The 20,850-nt window shown below is 39.7% G+C and overlaps 1 protein-coding gene across 1 annotated transcript in view; it reads left to right on the top strand.

Annotated features, from left to right (window-relative positions):
- Positions 1 to 20,850, top strand: part of MOXD1 (monooxygenase DBH like 1) — a 73,392-nt gene that overhangs the window by 35,406 nt on the left and 17,136 nt on the right. Inside the window, exons 5-7 of the mRNA XM_028509330.2 lie at positions 17,971 to 18,150; positions 18,431 to 18,533; positions 19,948 to 20,114. Of these exons, the coding sequence (XP_028365131.1) occupies positions 17,971 to 18,150; positions 18,431 to 18,533; positions 19,948 to 20,114 (450 nt within the window). The remainder of the gene's footprint in view (positions 1 to 17,970; positions 18,151 to 18,430; positions 18,534 to 19,947; positions 20,115 to 20,850) is intronic.

Below are 20,850 nucleotides of genomic sequence, written 5' to 3'. Positions count from 1 at the left end.
TGCTTTTAATATTATATCCACCTCATAGAGTGTTAAATTTCAATTATTTTTATTTGTAGAAATTGTGTTCTGTTTTGCTGAGTGAATCTTCCTATTTCTTGCTCATCTTTCCAACTCCTCTTTTAAACATTTATAATATATACATAGTTATTTTCTATTTTATTTGTGATAATTCCAATAACTCAAGTCCTTGGAAATCTAAATATTAGTCTCTCGTTTCCCCAAGAGTTTGTTAAATTTTACCAAGTTAACCTATTTTATGGGAATCACAATGTACTGGACTGAGGATGCTTCTTCTAGAAAGTATTAAATTTTATGTGCTTTTGCCAGAAGCCAGGGGAGGTAACCTATGAGGGATTCATTATTTTCTTCCCTAAACATTCAGGGCTATAAATTCAAATGCTACTTTCACATGAGGACGGACCTATGTTCTCAACATTTTCAGGAAGAGTATTGTTATTATCTTTCTTCTACCCATGTCTTAGTCAGCTGGGCTACCATAACAAAATACCATAGACTGGTTAACAACAGAAATCTATTTTGTATAGTTCTGGAGGCCAGGAAGCCGAGATCACGGTGCTGGTCAGAAAGGTTTCATTCTCAGGCCTCATCTCTGGCTTGTAGGTGGCCACCATTTCATTGTGTGCCTGTATCACCTCTTCTCTGGGTGAGAATGCAGGCAGGGAGAGCAAGCTGTCTGGTTTCTTATTAGGGCACTAATCCCATTATGAGGGCCCCACTCTCATGACCTTGTCTGACCTTAGTTATCCCTCAAAGGCCCTAGCTTCAAATGCTGTTGGATCAGAAGTCAGGGCTTCAATACATGAATTGAGGGGGTGTGAACACTCAGTCCACAACAACCTGGAACTCTGGCAGAGACAAATAGGTTTTTTCATTCGTTGCCTTTACTAGCAGTTATATTTTTTCAGTCCACCTCTTCACTGGAGTTGTATCAACTTGGAGGGTCCAGGTTCTATATCTGAATGAAGGGTGCGGGGGGAAGCAGTGTGTGTCAGACTTAGCTTCCCCCCATCATTGAATTACCCTACCCTTGTGACCGCTCCTCCTGGAGACTCTAGGATTGTAGTAGATACACATTCTCACATGAGCCATAGTTTCTGTTTTTTGTTTATCACTTTGATTTCAATTTTATATTCTTGTATTTTTAACTTTGGACAGTACTCCTGAATTTCTTACTGAACTTATCAATACATTTCAAGGCCTATTTATTTTAAGTTTTGAGAATCTAAAACTGGGTTGCTTTCCAAGTAAGGGATGTTCAGAACATCGAGCTATCCTTCTAGCAATAGCTCAAGTTCTGATAGATCAGTTCAGTTTTTCCACATTCAGAAATGACAAGTCTGGAATGCCGTGATAAAGGCACAGAAAACGTATATTCTTGGTAATTTGGTGGTGATTGCCAGGGGGTGGATTCTGTGACAGACTTGCTGAAAGTGTGGCTAACAGGCCAACAATTGAGTTTCTCTTGAGGCAGAAGAACTACTTGGTTTTGACTGAAGGAATGGCAGGATTCAGTGTAGAGTTCCAGATACAGAAGATTAGAACCAAGGTGTTAGCCTGGACACGCTACAGCAGGGTATGTGAGAGGAGAAGGCAGCCCCAGCTGGAAAAGTGGCCTTGGAAGCAAGGAGAGAATGCACACAGGTGTGTTGTAGAGGTAGAAATTTGAGCATTTGGCAAAACATGATATTCAGAGTTAGGACTTCAGTAAAAATCAAAAGAAGTGATGGTTCATGAGGTAGACAAGATGATGAGGTCTCTTTTCAAACCATTATTATAACTTAATTTATCAGATCTTTTTAGGTTTTTTTCTTTCAGTCACCAAGAAAGGAGATCGGCCATGTTTTGGAAACTGCAAATTTCTCTTTGAATGTCTATGCAGACTGAAAATTAGGCAATTGAGACTGAGTATAGCTTTTACCTGATGGAGAAAGATCTGGCATCACTCACTCACGCTTTTCATGTTTCCTTTATATGTAGATCCCTTTTTATTAAGATTTCTATGACTACAGACTTGAGAATATTTAAATTCTGACAATGTGTATTAATTACAAAAGTTATTTTAGGTTTAAATTAAAGGAGATGACTGACATAATTTAGAAAAAAACATTAAACTTGTTGAGACTAATGACCCCTGAGATTGCCCTTGATACCCCCTTCATTCATGAGTTTGGCAATTCGGGTCACCATTGAGTCCCTAGTGGGAACAGAGAAAGGTGCTGGATTAGTGAGGCAAAGATGAATAACAAAGTAAAAATGATAAGATGTTAACCAGCTCTGTGTGGTTGGTATACGATGTACGCTGTTTTCTCTGGATATGAGCTTTTCAAATGGAATCGAAAGCAAACAACCCCACAGCTTAATAAGACGTTTGCTTTGCTCTCCAGAAACCTCCGTCTAGAGAAGAGTCACTTGTTCAAATGGCTGGAAGGCAGCAAGAGACATGAGGGCTTAGGAAGGTGAATTAGGTGTGAGCCTGCTTATTAACCTAAGCAAAGGCTTCCTCCAAGGGAGTTACCTACCTGGAGTGAGACTGACTCACAGGAGACCAGTGTTTAACTCAGCCATAGCCTGAAACAGAGTTCAGTTTGTTTTCCCTTTTCCATGCAATTGCCTTATAAATGAGGTCTTCTTTTTATGGAGGCCTCACACTTAAATACACAGATAATGAGAGAAACAGAGAGGAGCCAGAATTAGAAAAGCCGCCCGCTGGTATTGGTGTATTTGTTTAACTTTCCCGAAGTATAAAATACAGTATTTCTTTTTTATAAATTGAGTCTGTTGGGGTTACATTGGTTAATAAATCATCTGTGCATTGTATTGGGTATTCACCAGCCCAAGTCAGTTGTCTTTCCATCACCATTTAGCCCTCTTTACTCTCTCCTACCTCCCCATTCTCCCTTTCCCTCCAGTAATGCCCTTACTGCTGCTTTACTGCTGTTCCTCCAGGAGGGTTTTTTTGGTGGGGATGCTTAATCTCTTCACCTTCTTCACCCAGCCCTGCAACCCCCCTCCCCTCTGACAGCAGTCAGTCTGTTCTCCGAATCTATGAGTCTGTTTCTATTCTGTTTATTTTGTTCATTAGATTCCACAGATAAGTGAATCATACGGTATTTATCTTCCTCTGATTGATTTATTTCACTTAGCATAATAAAAAGACAGAATTTCTTTTTTTTTATTTTATTTTAATCATTGTTCAAGTACAGTTTTCTCCCTTTTACTCCCATTCCAGCCCACCCACCCAACCCTTCCCACTTCCCTCCCATTACCACCCTCCCCCTAGCTTTTGACCATGTGTCCTTTAAGTTTGTTTCCGTGAACCCTACCCACTCTCCCCTGAAATTCCCTCTTCTCTCCCCTCTGATCACTGTCAGTCTGTCCCCTATTTCAGTGTCTTTGGTTATATTTTGCTTGTTTCTTTGTTTTGTTGTTTAGGTTCCTATTAAAGGTGAGACCATATGGTATTTCTTAATTGTAGTAACTGTTACTCATAAATTCTGTGCAGTGAAGCCCAGAATTTTTCATATCTTTACCATTCCTTTTCCAACCAAAGGGCAAAACTCCATAAAAAACACCAGTGGCTCTTTGAAACAGCACGATGATATTAAAGTACCAAATTATTTTGGGCCTTATTCCAATTCTTTTTCTAACCATACCTTCCCCCTTCACACTTCATTGCAGCCTGTACAGATAAGAGAGGAAGACAAGCACAGTGGCCCAGGTAATGGGACTGAAGCAGGTGAGCCTTAGGTGCAAATTCAAGCCTGCTACTCAGCAGCTGTGTTAGTTAAAGGTACTGAACTGTGCCTCAGTTTCCTTGTCTGTAAGCAGAAGGCAATGATACCTTTCTCGGGAGTGTATGAAGATGACATGAAACTAAGTGTGATAATATGTTAGTGGCTTCAGTACATGTAAACACAATGGTAGCTATTATTGATATACCGTCACACCTATACATTTTCCATGGGACTCATCTTTCTACCCCACCATAAAACTTGAGTCCCCTGACAGTTTTGCCCTTCTGGTCTTGGGTCTTCAGCCTTGGGGACAGTCCCTGACAGTGGTGCTGAAAGAATGTTTGTTGAATGAATAACCTCAATGTAGACTCAAGTCAACGATGGTGAGTTGTAAACAATGTTCAGAAACTCTATCTTAACCCTGTGGATTGTGCATCTAATTTAAGGGATGAACTGAACAGTTCTGTGTGCTACTTGGATACATTTAATAGACAACTACAAAATTCAATGAAGTACATTATGATTTGAAGACCTGGATCTATTACCAGCTCCAAAGTATAGCTATGTTATATCTTAGAGAAATACACTCAACATTAGTTTATCCTATTTTCATTAAAGGATAAAACAGAATATACTTTAAATTTAAAGAGCAGTGAATTCTAGATCCCTGGATAAAGCCAGTAGAATTCTGCATGAGGCAATGTTATAAATTGTATTGCTTACAATTAGATCTAATCTTTAAACTATGTCTGAAGGAAGAAAAAATGCCATGCCATGATTATTTCCGTTCTCTCAGAAGAAAAAAAAAGATGGCCCATTTATTAAATTTCTTCAGGAAACATAATCCTTAAATTATGATGAATAAATGCTAAAATAATATGCTTTATTTAAAACTGCCAAAATTATTATGATAAATTATATATAAACACAGGCACTAGAAGTTTCAGGATGTGAAAGTTTTAAAAAGTTTTAATAAGTTTTAAAAAGTTAGTTTTAAAATATGCAGAAATAAATTGGCCATTTGTATATGTAAGTGGTATTGGACTAAATGAAAAACTTTTGTTTCTTTCCCCTAATTTGGGGCTGTGGGGTTTTATCATGAAGATCATCTGTTAGTAATTGAGTTCTGTCCTTTCATGGATGGGATTACTGGGCCTTTAAACCATAAAAAAGAAGAAGAAGAAGAAGAAGAAACCCATACACAACACAACAACAATAAAAGCAGACTAGCAACTCTAACTTCAAAGGAGACCAACAAGCAAAAAAAAAACAACTCAGAGAGCTAGAAAATGTTTGATGCAGGACCAAGGGAAGGCCTCGGTGTCACGGCGTCATTGAGTCATTGCTGGGACACTCCCAGCAGGAGCTGCGCCTGCTCTGGGGAGAAGCCACACGTGGCGACATCTGTCACTGTGCTGTGAGGTCTTCAGAGCCAGTTTTGGGAAGAAAATGTTTGAAATAATTCGAAGGGCTTAAAAAATTCAAAGGATATGATTGAGTTTTCAGAATGACAGTGTGTTGTTCTGGAAACCTTGTGCTAAATCCATCTTGCTCTAAGTAAAAAATTTTAATTCAGAATACTATGAGAAAAACTAGATTATGTTGCACTGTATAGGGAAATAAAAATTTCCAAGGCTTTTGGAGACTCTATTCTAAAATTAACTAGGATAACATGACACAAATACAATACACATGTAACGTGATTGTGGGTGGGCAGCACGAGAACTAATATTTGGTGACTGTTTTGTGTATAACTGTGCACTGTGTGGGGTTTCCCAGTATCTTGTGTAATTTTCACAATCACGTTGTGAGGCAGGAAATAGAGACTCATATATTTAGTTATCTTGTCAGGGCCAGTAAGCTAGTAAGTGATGAAGGGAGGATTTTAAAAAATATATTTTAGAATTAATATTTTTTCACTATAAAAAAATCAAATACAGAAAGCCACCAAGTGAAAAGCAGTGAATCGCTAACTTCTACCATTCACATTTCAGTTCCCATAAACACCATTAGTAGTTTCTTATATTTTTCTAAAAATTTTCTATAGACACATATATGCAGTCACATACCTTTATGTCTATTGCTGTTCATTCCTTGTTTTGATGTTGAGAGACTAACGGGGTTACACTATTTTGACACTTCCTTTTATGTTTAGTGGGATCTCTTGGGAAATGTTCCACTTCAGTATGTATAGATCTATCTTATTCTTTTATGATTATCTAATCATATATAATCTGAATTTAGACATAATTTAATCAGCAGCATTTCATTATTTCTAATGCCAGTACATACTTTCTTTCTGTATTAGTTTGCTTAGGCTTCCATAACAAGACTGGGTGTCTTTCAACAACAAAAATTCCTTTCTCACTGTTTGGGAGGCTGGGAAGTCCAAGGTCAAGGTGCAAGCAAGACAGGTTTCATTCTGAGGTCTCCCCTCTTAGCTTGCAGATGATTGAGGCTTCAAATATGAATGTGGGGGTGGGCAGGGGGAATACAACATTCAGTCCATAACACTCTCCAACATCACCTATTAAACTTTCAAAATGTTGTCAACCTAAATGAAAAAAGTTTGTCATTCCATTTCCACTTATTTAATTATTCATGTATTTTAACATCTTTTTTCTCTGTAATCTCTTTGCTATGAAATTGTTGTTCATGTGCTTTGCCCATTTTCACTATTGGGTTTTTTGGTTTGTGTTATCAGAACTTTTTTGTATTAAGGGTATCAGCTCTTCGTTTGACATAAACGTTGCAAATATTTTCTCCGTTGTTTCGGTCATTTAACGTTTACTTTTCTTAACTCGGCTGAGTGTTGCTTCTAATTCTTTCCTCTGTTAACTTGTAGTTCACTTCTCTGGGGCAGGAGGACGGTCACATACAATGAGGTTGGAGCGTCCGTGCCTTTTTCTGCGCAGCTCTGTCTTGCCTGTCATTCTGAGAAACAGAACTGTAGGAGTCCTCCTTTAAGGTGGTTCCCATTTCGGCAGTTTGTATTCTTCAAGAGACATGTTGGTTCCTGCTGCCCCTCTACCTTGCATAAGATTGGCAGAAATCCAGATACACTCACACCTTTGATGTATGTATTGTTGCATTAAAGAGCCCGTGTTGACCAATAAAACTGTTGGAAAAGTTTCTGAGCCATTTTTCTACAAAGTCATATCTGTGGTGTATGATCTTGAACTGTATGTACTTTTAATTCCACAAATTACCAGGTTTTGACATATAGGCTAATCTTAAAAATAATTCAGTTTTTCATTTAAAAACAGCTTACACCTGTAAAGATGTAAGCAATAGCACGTCAAAGACTAACTAGCAAGATCTAGCCTTGATATTTTATTTTCCTAATTACAACACACACACATAATAAAGGCTTTGAAGAAGTCTGCTTCATATAATGAATTGTCAGTAAGTAGCAAAACAATGAGTTGTTGCTCCAATTAAGGAGAAAAAAAGTCACATATGAAATAATTACATTCAATAAAAAATGATATATGGGCTAAATTACATATAACAGAGTATAGTTTTCAACTGTTTACCATAAATTATGATGTGCTAGACACATTTTCTCCCTTATTTTTTATAATGAGTTGAAAGTCCATTTGTACTTCTACCTTATAAATTAAAAAACTGAGTTTCAGTAAGGTTAAGCAATTTGTCTCGGGTCACACAGCTAGTGAGCACCAGAGGTTGGATTCCAAACCGAGTCTTTGGCTTCAGGCTACCACATAGTATTGCCTCCTGAAAGAAGTTCTGAGAAACAGGCAAATGTAAGCCAAAATAATCAGAGAGGGCATCCAGTGAAAACAAAACCTGGGTATTCAAGAAGGAGTAGGATTTTAATAAGTACAGTTGGATAAGGGGATGTGTGATGGAGAAAACGGTGCAAAAGAAATCACGGAGGTCACACTGAATGTGGTGTGTAAAGGGGAAGGGATCCCTGTGATGGGACATTGTGCATGTGTAACTGTGCAGTTTACACTCAGCCAATGACAGAGGGCCTGCATCTCAGAAAGAGAAGTGTGGCCTTGATCAACTACAGGATGGGTGGGGTGGAGCCATTGAATGTGATTGGTCAGATTAATGAGGTGAAAGGTGCTGATTTGGGAAAATTGGCTGGCATATGGAGTGTTGTCCCGAAAGAAAGCACCTGAGCATCCAAAACGGTACAGGAAGGTGAAGTCCAAGGTTAAGACCCCGGGTGTCAGGTGGAGGCTGCTTCCTCAGTGACAGCTGTCTTCTTACATGGTAAGAAGTCCTCACATGGTAGAAGGGGTGAGGGAGCGCTCTGGGGTCTCTTCTGTAAGGGCACTAATCCCCTTTATAAGGGATTGCCCTCATGAGCTTCCAAAGGCCTCATCTCCTATACCACCCCCTTGTGGGGCAGGATTCCAAGATAATTTTTTTTGGTGGGGGACACCAATGTTTCGTCCACAGTGCCCATGGAGAGCATCAGGTTGGAGTCTGCCTCCCCTGACACAAGACTGCTGGACATTGGTACTCCCTTTCCTTTCCTCTTCCCCAGGGGAATGTACACCTTTTGGTACTTCTGCTCTCTGCAATGTGAGCCCAAGATCAGGCATTGGAGGAAAGGCACAGGTGTGAGTGCTTAGAAATGAGGCACCCCGTACTTGGGTGATGGACACACAGAAAAGGTTAAAGGGGCCTGCAGTGATCTTGGTGGAGCGCTGGTCCCATCCCACTGAGACCCTGTCAGTAAGGATGCCAGTGGGCCAGTGTGGTGGTTAGGGGTGCTGACTCCTGATCTTGGGCTACCAGAGGTCAGAATTGGGGCTCTGACACTTGGGCAATTTTCTTTACTGATGCGGGTTTTATGTTCTACATCTACAAAATGTGTGAGGAACCTGTTATAAGTTCATAAGGTTGTTTTGAGGATTGAAGTCTATAGAGAAACTAGAGTGTTGGAGACTGATGGAAAGTAAGAGCTAGTGGGATGTCACTTGCTGGAGGTCACGTCATTCAGCTGGCTAGTGGCACAGCTAGGTGCTGGTATCCAGCCTCAGCGGGGTCTCAGGGTCCCCGAAGGATGCATGGCTCAGGCAAAGCAAATGAAGTGAGATACCCAGTGGGGTGCTGGAGGACAGCCAGGCTTTTTGGGCCCAACTGACTCACCGAGAAGAATCAATCTTTATTTTTATAGGGGATGTTTCACAACATTCAATGCGTAGTGTGATTATTAAAACAGAAATGGTTATCATAGAAATAATTTTGAAAAGTACAGAAGGTTTTACAGATCAATCATGTTAAACAAAGAAATAACTGAAAACTACAGGAGGTCCCACAGATCAACCATATTAAACAAAAGTTATTTTGACCAAGAGGGTTATCAATCAAGTAGCCAATGAAGTATATGGGCACAAACTTTCAGGTGCCAATTAGTAACTAGGTATCTATTAAGATTCTAGGGACTGGTCTAAGTTAAAAGGGTGCAAGGGGTAATTTATAGGTTATATAGAAATTAGCTATTGTCTGTTGAGGTTGAGGTTAGATTTGTCTAGGTTAGGTAACTGGTTTCCTGCCTAGCTCTTTTGATTTACACATCTTGGCGGAGGGGGGGCATGTTTTGAATTCGTTTTCATGTATTGAGATTATTATTATTTTCAACTAGAACTCCTTGCTTCTTTACAATTGTCCAGGATATGGGAGGGGTAGTGGCTCTAATAAATCTTAAGCTTTTAAGTGGTGACTCCTTAAGAAACATTCCTAGTAACAGCTTCCTTCAGCATTCTGGCAGTTGGTCTGCTCATAGTTTAATTTTGTCCCCAACTTCCCAGGTGGGGGAAGTAGGCAGCACTAGGGTTGTTAGGGGTTTCTATTCTGTGGTCAGCAAGTCATTTCGTGCAGAATCAGAGACATCGTGCAGATTTTTTGTTATAATGCACAGGTATCCAAAAATCCCACCACCTGTTGCTAGCAGGGGCGGGCACACAGGAAGAGATAGACAGGAGATCCAGCCACAGTCTCCTCTGCTGTGCAGATGCGTCTCATCCGTCCTGACTGTGTCAAGGGTCGGGTGTTGGTCAGCTCCCGACAGCTAGGAAGTGGTCTCCTGGCCTCCAGGTCTTTCTACCACTCCTTTCTGGCCATATAGGGGCTAATTTAAAATTTCTTAGAGTAGCTAAGTGGCCTCTAGTTTATTGAGTATTTCAGTTATCTGAAAATTAATATACATGTTAATATAGCCTCGGAAGCTACCTTAGAGTTAATTAATAATCTATTAAAAATTCAAAGAACAATATGAACACTAAACATACTGTGTTATAAACTTTCTTAAATGTAATTTTCTGTTTTGTTTGTTTTTATATTCTTGAGGTGTAATGAATGTAAATCATAATGTTTTATCATTCTCAAGGATCCTTGTATATTCATGTAGAAAACGGCCTTAATACTATGTACCTATCTGGAATTTCTGGAATCAGTAACCAAGGGAGAAAGACATTGTGTGTGTTATAGGGGGTGATTTCCCCCTCCTATTGCTTCTCAAGGGCATTTATTGAAGTAACTTGGTTATTAACTCACCCAGATCCAATTAAAATGAAAGAGTAAAGCAAAAGCAAAGTAATTTTATATGGTGAGTTTCCTAAGGAAAAAAATAAAGGATAATTTCAGATAGCACATACATAAATGCACATGTGTCTTGATGAATTGAAGCATAGTTACTCGGGTTTGGTTAGTAATGAGAACTCTTGGTTGCAAATAACAGAAACCCAACCTGAACTAGCTTAGGAAATAAAAAGGAATGTATTGACTCACGAAATACAAGGAGAAGTTGACTAAATAAGCCACAAAATGGCAGAGATGCAGCTGCTTTCAGACACAACTTGTTAGGTATTCAAACCCTGCCAGGTCTGCCTGTTGTCTTTGGAATTTTTCTGTGTGCTGACTTGTATCCCACTGCACACTGGCTTCTACGATCTCCAGCTTCCAGAGGGTGATGTTTTGCTTTGTTCTGTTCTGTTTTGTTTTGTTTTCCATAGTTTGAAAATCCCAAGAAAAGATTGATGTGTTGGGTACCGATCCCTGACCTGGTCAATGGTGGCTGGCAGGGCACCCTGCTTGAGAAATGCTTCCCATAAAAATTCAGGGTTGCAGTAGGGGGTTAATTTTTTCCCAGAAAAACTAACTCTCCCTCAGTTCTCCCCCTTTCTTCATTCTTTTTCTTCAACTCTCTCCCACTCGACCATCACTTCCTGAGCTTCAGCCACCCAGTCCATTCAGGCTATGGCCCTTTGACACCACATCAGCAAGTCAGGTTTTGCTTGGAACCTGCCCTTTCTCAGAGTGGATTACCTGTGGGACGGCCATTCTCTTACTCAGTTTGGTTACCTCTTGTAAATCGGATACCCCTGTCCCACTATGATCACATGAGCATATTGGCATGATCTTGTAGTCAGCTATATACACTGCTAGCTCCTGCAGAAATGCCCTCATAGGCAGCATCTCTTTACGAGCCAGCTGCTCTTTGGATAACCTCTGTCAGAGATGGTTTACTGGCTCGTACATGGGTAGCAACCTGTGCCTTGAACAAATGGATACAAGCAAGGTGCCAGGAACAAGAACAGGCAGGAAGACAAGTGATGGGAATTTACAAAATTTCCAGCTCATTACAGAGCCCACCCATTACCTCTTTCATTTTGTTTTAATTTTAATTTATTGAACTGCAAGTTGTTTGAGGAGAGCTATGTTCCACTCATGTTTTAACAAGCAATATCTTAAGTGGGCAAACTTGGAAGAGTGAGTATAGGGAAACTGTTCATAAGACCTCTAACAGCCTCTTGTTGTTCTCACACTGAGCTATACTTAGACAAGTCAAGAAGGGCACTCCCCCATTTTTTACCCCACGAAATAAAATCTAAAGCAAGATACATATACATTCAGCTATAGATAATGAAACCTAGTCAACCTCAATCATGTAAGGGGGAGCATGTATATTTGTGATGAGTTCACATCACAAATAAATGGAGGGACAATTATGACGTAGGCATAAAATGTACAAGTCTGCAAATGGTTAGTTTATGACCCCAAAATTGAGAGTAGTGGATGTATTAGCTTTCTATGGTACTATAATAAATAACCACAAGCTGGTAACTTGAAAGAGCAGAAATTTAATCTCTCAGAGCTCTGGAGGCCTGAAGTTCAAAAATCAAGGCATCAGCAGGGTCACACTCTCTCCACAGGCTCTGGGAAAGAATCCTTCCTTGTTTTTTCCAGCTTCTGGTGGTTTCTGGCATTCCTTGGCTTGTGGTAGCTTGACTCTGATATCTGCTTCTGTCTTTATGTGGCCATCTTCTCTTTCTGTGTGTCTGGATCTGAGTGTCCCTCTACGTTTCTATAAAGATACTAGTCATTGGTTTTAGGACCCTCCCTGGGGCAGGGTGACTTCATCTTTACTGCTTCTATCTGAAGAAGACCTTATTTCCAAATAAGGTCATATTCTGAGGTTCTGGGGGTCATAAATTTTGGAGGGGTACCATTCAACCCAGCACAAATGAATTCAGCCAAAAAAAATGTCTCTCTCAGTAACTGTTTTTGTTTAGGTAATTGGTGTTTGAAGTTTCAAAGGAATGTGGATTCTTAAGTTTCCTGATGTGAAGGGGTTTTAAGGAGAAGTCCTGTTTGAACTGAATCTGTTTCACAGTAGGTGCTGGTAAAGGGAGAGCAGGAGGTAAGCACAGCTTTGTCAAGGACCCTCACCCCCAGCTCCAATCACAGAAAGATAACAGACATTTCTCCTAAGGTTTTCTTACCTCCTGTTCTCAGTGCCTTGGCTCTAAGTTTGAAGGAATTTTGAGACACATAGAAGTTTTGTTTTTGTTTTTAAATCTTAGCCCTGTCTTATTCTATCTCAACTAAAATAAGATGACACTATGTGAGATTCTTTGGACCATTGTGTTACTTTATAAAATTTTATGTACTTGTAAAAAACTGAATATGTAGAATAGGTTGCTGATGTTTAAGATTTTTTCAATAATTTTGTCCTTTCCATGAAGCTGTACCCCCAGCTGCCCTTATGCAGCTAGAATAGCTAGGTATTCACTCACCTCTCACTGAAATATTGAGTCATTTACTGAGAACCAATTAGGAGTATGCACAGATTCTTAAAGGTTTGCAATGAGAGCAAAGGGCTCCCATTCCCTCGAAGTTGCGCCCTGCACCAAACAGGTTATGCCCATTCATAGCCAAGGAAAAGAATGCAGAGCAAAATAAAGAAAGACCAAGGCATGGAGGCAAAAGTGTGAATCGTGAATGTTGAGGTCTTGTGCGAATGGTTGTGCAAGCATCCCAAGTGGAGGATCAGAAGGGCAGATCACAGGACTGATTCACAGTTGTGAGCATCCGGGTCAATGGTGAGGGCCTGGTGACTGAGTAAGTAGTTTAAGGGGCCTCCTGGGAAAAAGTGGTGGGTCGAGTGACTAGAAAGGTATGAAAGAACTAAAAGAACAGGGAATGGGGTGGAAAGAAAGTTTCAGAGGGAGTGTAGCCCTGGGTAGTAATAAGTACAGGGTGGGACAGTGGGGTTGCTGAAGTGCAATGCAGGGTAGGTCAGTAGAATTGAGACTATCAAGAAATTAGAGGTCAGTGCATTTGAATTTGATGACTCAGACTTATTGATGATGGCCTCAGAGAAAGGGGAATATTTACTCATTTTCACTCAATAACCATTTATTAAGCAGTCTGTATGTGGCAGGGACTATGCTACAACATCTGACCTGGAAAAAGAGGGTAAGAGATGACAGGTCATATGGAATCGTATAAATATTTGGGGCTCTTCACTTTCCAGGTTCAGTTTTACGGTCCATGTTAATTTCCACCTTGGTCTTGGCTATACTTAGCAACTCTTTTTTACGTCTCTTTCATCTGTGTTTTGGTTCCTGGGCTGCTCCTTTACTATGCACCCACCTTCACGGATCACCTCCAACTGCCAAGCCATCCTCGCCTGGCATCTATTGCATATGAAAGCAGGTGTGTAAATCCCACTTTTGTGATGAAGAACACAGTGATCAATAACATACTTTAATATGTCATCGGGTGAGTATGTCATTGCCACCCACTTCCATATGCTCTGTTTTGTATTCCTTTGTATTTATTTCTTCTGCAATCGTAGAGCCAGCCTAAAACAAAACTTAAGTGTTCATTTCAGTCTCAGAAACACCAATTCATTTCTTTCTATACTTTATGTTGCCTGCCTTCTTTGACAATTTCTGTAAGTTTAATATTTTTTGAATAGAGGCAACCGCCTGGCATTCCCATTTGGTTGCGATAACAATGTGACATCTGTGAAGTGATCAAAATAGGGCACTCTCTTCAAGTGCTGCTTCTTGTAGCACCGATACGTTACAGCCTTATTTATCTCAGAAATATTTTTAATACGAAAATGTATAACTGCACCTTTGTTTCAAATACTCTGATGGTGCAGAAAGAAGCGTTTTTTTTTCCCATGGACAGCTAGTGAATACACAAGAAACAGTAGTGTTAGTAGTGTCTGGTGCTTGTTTTCAGCCAATGAGTAGCACGTGTCTGGGGCATTGGTGTGCCTCCCCATCCTGCCTTGGACACTGCTCTCCAGTCTCTGCCTCAGCATCACTTGGGCTAAAGAAGATCACAACAGGGTATAGAACACACGGGCCATGGCTGCCTCAGGTGTTTTGCGGGGCTTGCAAGGAAGCAGAAGATAACAACAGCCATCTTTTGGGGGTTGGTAGCAAAGCAACACTATCCCTAGGCTCTGTAAGCATGGCAGGAAGTTTTGTGGGAACTTCAATCCTACTGGTGGCGGGGGGAGCATGCTGTGAACCAATGGCTGTGATCTCCTCTGATCAAAGTGCCCCGATTTTCTGGAACTTTTACCCTGCACCAAACGGGTTGTGCTTATCCAATATTCTTGGTTTCTCAGTTATTCCACATGATTATCTTAAATGTCTTTCTTGAGAAATTCACCCATTCTGTGGAAGTTTGATAACTCATTTATCTTCTCCTACATTAGTAGTCCCTTAATTCAGTTGCTAGCTTTACATATACTTCCCCGGCACTTCTTTGTCTGTCTGTCCCTTTCATCTCTCACGTCCATTCTATTTTGCCAAGAAATTGCTTCTTCAGAGTCTACTTATCTGTTCCTGTGACCACTGCCTAGGTGGGCATGCATAAAGTTTCCTTATTGTATTATGAATGTATTTTTTCTTAGGAAATCCTCATTTTCTAGTGCATACCCTCAATTTGCAATCTGTAGGTCGGATTACATTTTAATTTTTCTTGAAGCTCTCACCAGGTTTCAAGGAGATAATTTGTTATTTGCTCTCTTTTAAAAAGAGAGCTTTTTAAGCTTTCTTTTTTTTTTTTTTAAAAAAAAGGCTTCTTTTAAGACGTTTATTTGAAGCATCTTTTTAATTGAATTTATTGGGGTGACACTGGTTAAAATCATACAGGTTTCAGGTGCACAGTTCTACAGGCATCTATCTGTACATGGTATTGTGGGCTCACCACTGCAAGTCAAGTCTCTTTCCATCACCATTTATCCCACGTTCGTCTTCCTCCACCTCCCCCAACCCTTCTCCCCCAAGCAGTCACCACACTATTGTCCGTGTCTGTGAGCTTTTTTATTTTTTTTTGTTCTATCCCTCCACCTCCCTGCCACACCCCACCAAGAGCTGTCAGCCTGCTCTCTATCTATGAGCCTATCACTATTTTGTTTGTTCATTTTGTTCATTAGATTCCACTTATGAGTGAAATCATATGGTATTTGTCTTTTTCTGACTGGCTTATTTCACTTAACATAGTGCTCTCCAGGTCCATCAATGCTGTCAAAAAGGATAAAATTTTCTTCTTTTTTACAGCTGAGTAGTTCCATTTTATAAATGTACCACAGTTTTTTTATTCACTTACCTACTGATGTACACTTGGGCTGCTTCTAAATCTTGGTTATTGTACATAATGCTGTAATGAACATAGGGGTGCATGTATTTTTTTGAATCAGTGTTTTGGATTTCTTTGGATAAATTCCCAGAAGTGGAAGGAATCGCTGGATCACAAGGCAGTTTCATATTTAATTTTTGGAGGTATCTCCATAGTGCCTGTACCAGTCTGCATTCCCACCAACAGAACATGAGGGTTCCCGTTTCTCTACATCCTTGCCAGCACTTGCTGTTTGTTGATTTATTGATGATAGCCATTCTGACAGGTGTGAGGTGATATCTCATGGTGGGTTTAATTTGCATTTCTCTGATGATTAGTAATTTTGAGCATCTTTTCATATATCTATCAGCCATCTGTATGTTGTCTTTGGAGAAGCATCTATTTGGGTCCTTTGCCTCTTTTTAAGCATCTTAATGGCAGGCACTACCTAGCCTCACATCTCTGCAAACACACTCAACTCACTCTTGCTATACCTTAATGAAGACCACTAGTGTCTGTAGCTGCCTTGGCAATACCCAACTGTTTTGACCTAACAATTCCTTTCTAGGATCTACCTTGTAAAGTTAAGTACAACCTACAAGTTCCTCTTGAATTTATAATGCACTTAGCAAAAATCTCACATGTGCCTAAATATTTCACTGTGGACATATTTGCAGTGCCCTGTCCCCCTTGGAGCACTGAGATACCCAAATAAATAAAGTCTCACAAGAAAGCTCAAAGTACATGTGGAAAGTGAAATCTAATAGAAATCCTGGGTTACCTTTTTGTGTAACCATTGTATATTATGCAACTATGTTTGAACAATATCTGTTGTCTTTTCCAAGCAAAATAGAAAATAGTTTCTGCCTTCAGGGGGCACATTGTTTTCGAGACAAGACAAGTGCAGACAAAGCCAAGGGCAACGTCATTTCTGTGTATGTGATGTTAAAAATGTACAAGTGGTAAGTAAGGAATGCCTCACTGTGCAATTCTGCTGCTTAGATTTTACTATATTTTAAAGTGAAACTATGTAGAAAACTTAAATGGAAAGCCTTCGGAGAAAATAGCTGAAAACACTTCATCTTTTTTTTAAGATTTTATTTATTTATTTTTAGAGAGGGAAGGGAGGGAGATAGAGAAACATCAATGTGCGGTTGCTGGGGGTCATGGCCTGCAACCCAGGCATGTGCCCTGACTGGGAATCGAACCTGCAACACTTTAGTTCGCAGCCCGTGCTCAATCCACTGAGCTATGCCAGCCAGGGTAACACTTCATCTTTATATGCATGTCTGAGGCAGAGAACAAGCAAGGATTTCAAAATGTATTGCCTGCATTTGAGTAAATAAGGCTAAAAGAAGAAGTGTGGAAGAGCCCTAAGACAGCTTAACTTTTGGAAATTTAGGGACACACTAGGGCTTCTTTGTCCGATAAATAGAAGACTCAAAGAACCTTACAACTGGTGGCAGCATCAATAACTCAGCGAGGCTAAGTGCAGGGCTCATGCATTTATTTGCTCTGGCTAGAAGGCTCTTTGGGATGTGAGGATATGCGTGGCTCTCTCTGAGCTCCCCGGCTGAAGTGAGAGGGTGTCCTGAAGGGAGCTCACGGAAGGGGCAGTGGAAGGAGCCGTGCTCCCTTGGACCGTGCTTTCACTCCGAGGACTAGCTTCCCTGCTGATTCTATTTTCACGGCTTCCCCTTCCTAATTTTAGGGGTGTCACAATAGCACATCACTGCAGTGTTTTCTCTTTTCTCTCCCAAATTCTAATAGCCAAATTCTTAATAGAATTTCCCTTTAAATCCTAAAATAAAAATACCCATTGTTGAGCCCTGTTCTGTGCTCAGCTCTGTGCTCAGCGTGAAGAAGATGGACGGATAAATAGACTGATGCTAGGCAGATGCATGAGACATCATCTATCGCCTCCAGCAGAGGTGCCTTGATTTTTTCTTTCTATTTGGAAATAAAAAAGAAGGGAAGAGGAACAAGGGAAAGGGAAAGGCTAGCAGAAGGCAAGCAAGTTTTGACACATCTATTATGCAGAATGGTAAGGGAAACAAGAGGAAGTTAAAAAAAACATTAATAAAGTCCTGTGATTCTTGGAGTCAACAGTTATCTCCTCTTTGTTGTTGTGGCGGTCGGTGTCATCATCATTACAACAAATTATACTTGAGCCACATAGCTTTTACATGACTGAGAAAACCACTTCTTTGAAAAACTGATCATCAGTGATGCTGGTCTCATGCTTGTGCCGTGTGGTAGACTGATTTACTTTATTGCCTCCTCTCTCTGCTCTGTGCCTGTTCAGGTGGAGCCCGTGATACAGAGAGGCCACGAGAGTCTGGTCCATCACATCCTGCTCTATCAGTGCAGCAGCAACTTGAACGACAGTGTTCTGGACTATGGCCACGAGTGCTACCACCCCAACATGCCCGATGCATTCCACACTTGCGAGACCGTTGTGTTTGCCTGGGCCATTGGTGGAGAGGTGGGGCTAGTATTTACTGAAATGTAACAATTAACTGATTATGCTTTTCCCTACGAATCCAATACTTATAAGTAAAGCTATACATTAGTTTTGATATGAGGGTGGCTTATTTTTCTTTCCAAGGAAAAGATTTGCTTCCTTAAGCCATTTTATCTTATTAGCTATTGATTAATAGAGTTCCAGTATGTTGAAATCTCTTTCAGAAAGGTTGGTTTTTGAATGGACTAGAGCTTTCCTTCACTTTCATAGGACACTGTCTCATGGAATTTTTCTAATTTAGGGTTTTTCCTATCCACCTCACGTGGGATTATCCCTCGGCACTCCGTTAGATCCTCGTTATGTGCTTCTGGAAGTTCATTATGACAATCCGGCATATAAGGAAGGTGAGTTTGTTCTTCATGTATTCAACCTGTGATTTTAAAAAGTTCTGTAACTTCTGCCTTAAAGTCAAAATAAAATAGTATCCACTGTTAGAATAAAATTTTATGTTTATGATTCAAATTAGGATACTTTTTAGAGTAAAAGAGGGTACTATTAATAATTACACTGGAACAAGAGTCATTACCAGCAATAAACACGGCAGATGGGCCTTGTGGTCATTAATCTTAAACAAAGTGTGTGACTACTTACCAGGAAGTAGAAGAATAGGCTCTTCCCTTTGTTATGTAAATCAGTCCCACATACAGTGTGCTTATGAAACATTTTCTAAGTACATATATGAAAAACTACCATTTATCACACTAGAAAATATTAAGCATTTTGTTTTGTGAAAGGTAAACCATAAATATACTCAACAAGTACTTAGAGACACTACATGATATGATATTGAAATGAAGAAGGATACGTATTTACATTTGATTTCTACATTTATTTATGTAATATTCTAAAGCCAAAATATTAAAAGATTTAATATGAACTTATCAACAGAAACAACATAAAGTTATTGTTTTATATCAGTTCATGCAATTATTCTGCAAATACTGAACACCGACTATGTGCTGGACCTGTACTTAATGATGTAATGTTTGTGCAAAACACACTGATTTTGCCAGTGTGGAAATTATAGTGTAGTAGGAAAGAGAAACAATAGAATAATCACATCAATTAATATAAAATTATATATAACATATGCTAATTGACCCAAAGGGTTAATTTGGTATTCATAGGTAGGTACGTCACCACTGCAGAAAGGAGTCAACTAATTTCAAAACTGATGGAGCAGATGTATGAAGTGTGGGATTCATATTTTCCCTCCTTACATCACAGCAAGGAATGTGTCTTATTCACCTTTCATTCCACAATGCCTATTGTAGTGCTTTTCACACAATAAAGTCTCAATTAGTATTGACTGAATAATCGTTGGGTGATTGAAAGGATGGTGACAAACTATATAGAAAGTTAATTATTAATATTTTTCTCCATGGTTTCTCAACTAAGCGGTTGGTTTTCACCTCTGGGCAAATGTTATTGAACTTCACCTGAAAACCATATAAGACTTCTGTTGAGTTCTTCAACACTCTAATGAATGACTTTAGGATTTTCTTTCTGTCTTCATATTAGATCATTGGAATAGATCAGCTAGACAATACAAACATTTCTCCTGTGAATGCAGACAATATGGTGACTCGTCTTTTAATCCCCATTTGTGAAGCTGGATGTTGTCTTCCATCAATCTTTGCATGTATTCCTTTTCTTTGTGAGACTTTAGGGAAAATTAATGAAACACTTCAACTGCACATAGGGATTTTCTCTTTTTAAGAATGTAAATTCACTTTTAATTATATGCTCTTGTTCCAGGCTTAATAGATAACTCCGGACTGAGGTTATTTCATACCACAGATATAAGGAAATATGATGCCGGGGTGATTGAGGCTGGCCTCTGGGTAAGCCTCTTCCACACCATCCCTCCAGGCATGCCGGAGTTCCAGTCCGAGGGTCACTGCACTCTGGAGTGCCTGGGAGAGGTAGGCTGCGTCTCAATGTGCGTGCTGCTATGTACAGATTAGTCAATGTTCTTAGAAAACTCTGTTGGAAAAATTCCCTGCTTGCTCATTATCAATGTTTTTCTTACTGTCACACTATAAAACCATTGTTTCAATTTTAGCAAGGCCTTTGATTGCTTTTTCAAATCTTGAAGGCTACAGGAGTAGAATTCTGAAGATAAGAATGACTCAGTGTGTTTTTGGTCTTGGCCCCACCTCCTTTGCTTGTTTCATATTGGACACTTCAGTTTATCTTTTAAAATTTCCCTTTCTGTTTGTGTAGTTTCTTTTCTCAGCTTTACCTTGCATCTCAATTTTTTTCCATCATTTATTTTCAGTTTTTTCTCTTTTTCTTTGCTTCATAGTTTCCTTCCCTTCTTTAACCAAAAAGCAAGAATAACTAATATAAAAATATGAACAGTAAAATGACGACAAACTCACAACTATCAACAATCAAACCTAGAAAAATGAAAACAAAAACAAATTAAGCAAGCAATTAGAACAGGAAGAGAATCACAGAAATGGAGATCACATGGAGGGTTATCAGCAGGGAGGAGAGGAATGGGAGAAAAGGTACAGGGAATAAGTAGCATAAATAGAAGGTAGAAAATAGACAGGGGGAGGTTAAGAATAATATAGGAAATGTAGAAGCCAAAGAACTTATATGTGTGATCCATGGACATGAACTAAAGAGGGGGAGGGGGAGGGATGCAGGTAG

This window comes from Phyllostomus discolor, chromosome 4 (assembly GCF_004126475.2).
Source record: "Phyllostomus discolor isolate MPI-MPIP mPhyDis1 chromosome 4, mPhyDis1.pri.v3, whole genome shotgun sequence".
In the NCBI taxonomy this organism is placed as follows: Eukaryota; Metazoa; Chordata; class Mammalia; order Chiroptera; family Phyllostomidae; genus Phyllostomus; species Phyllostomus discolor.
Note: the sequence above shows the minus strand (reverse complement) of the source record. Positions and strands in the feature narration are given on the sequence as shown.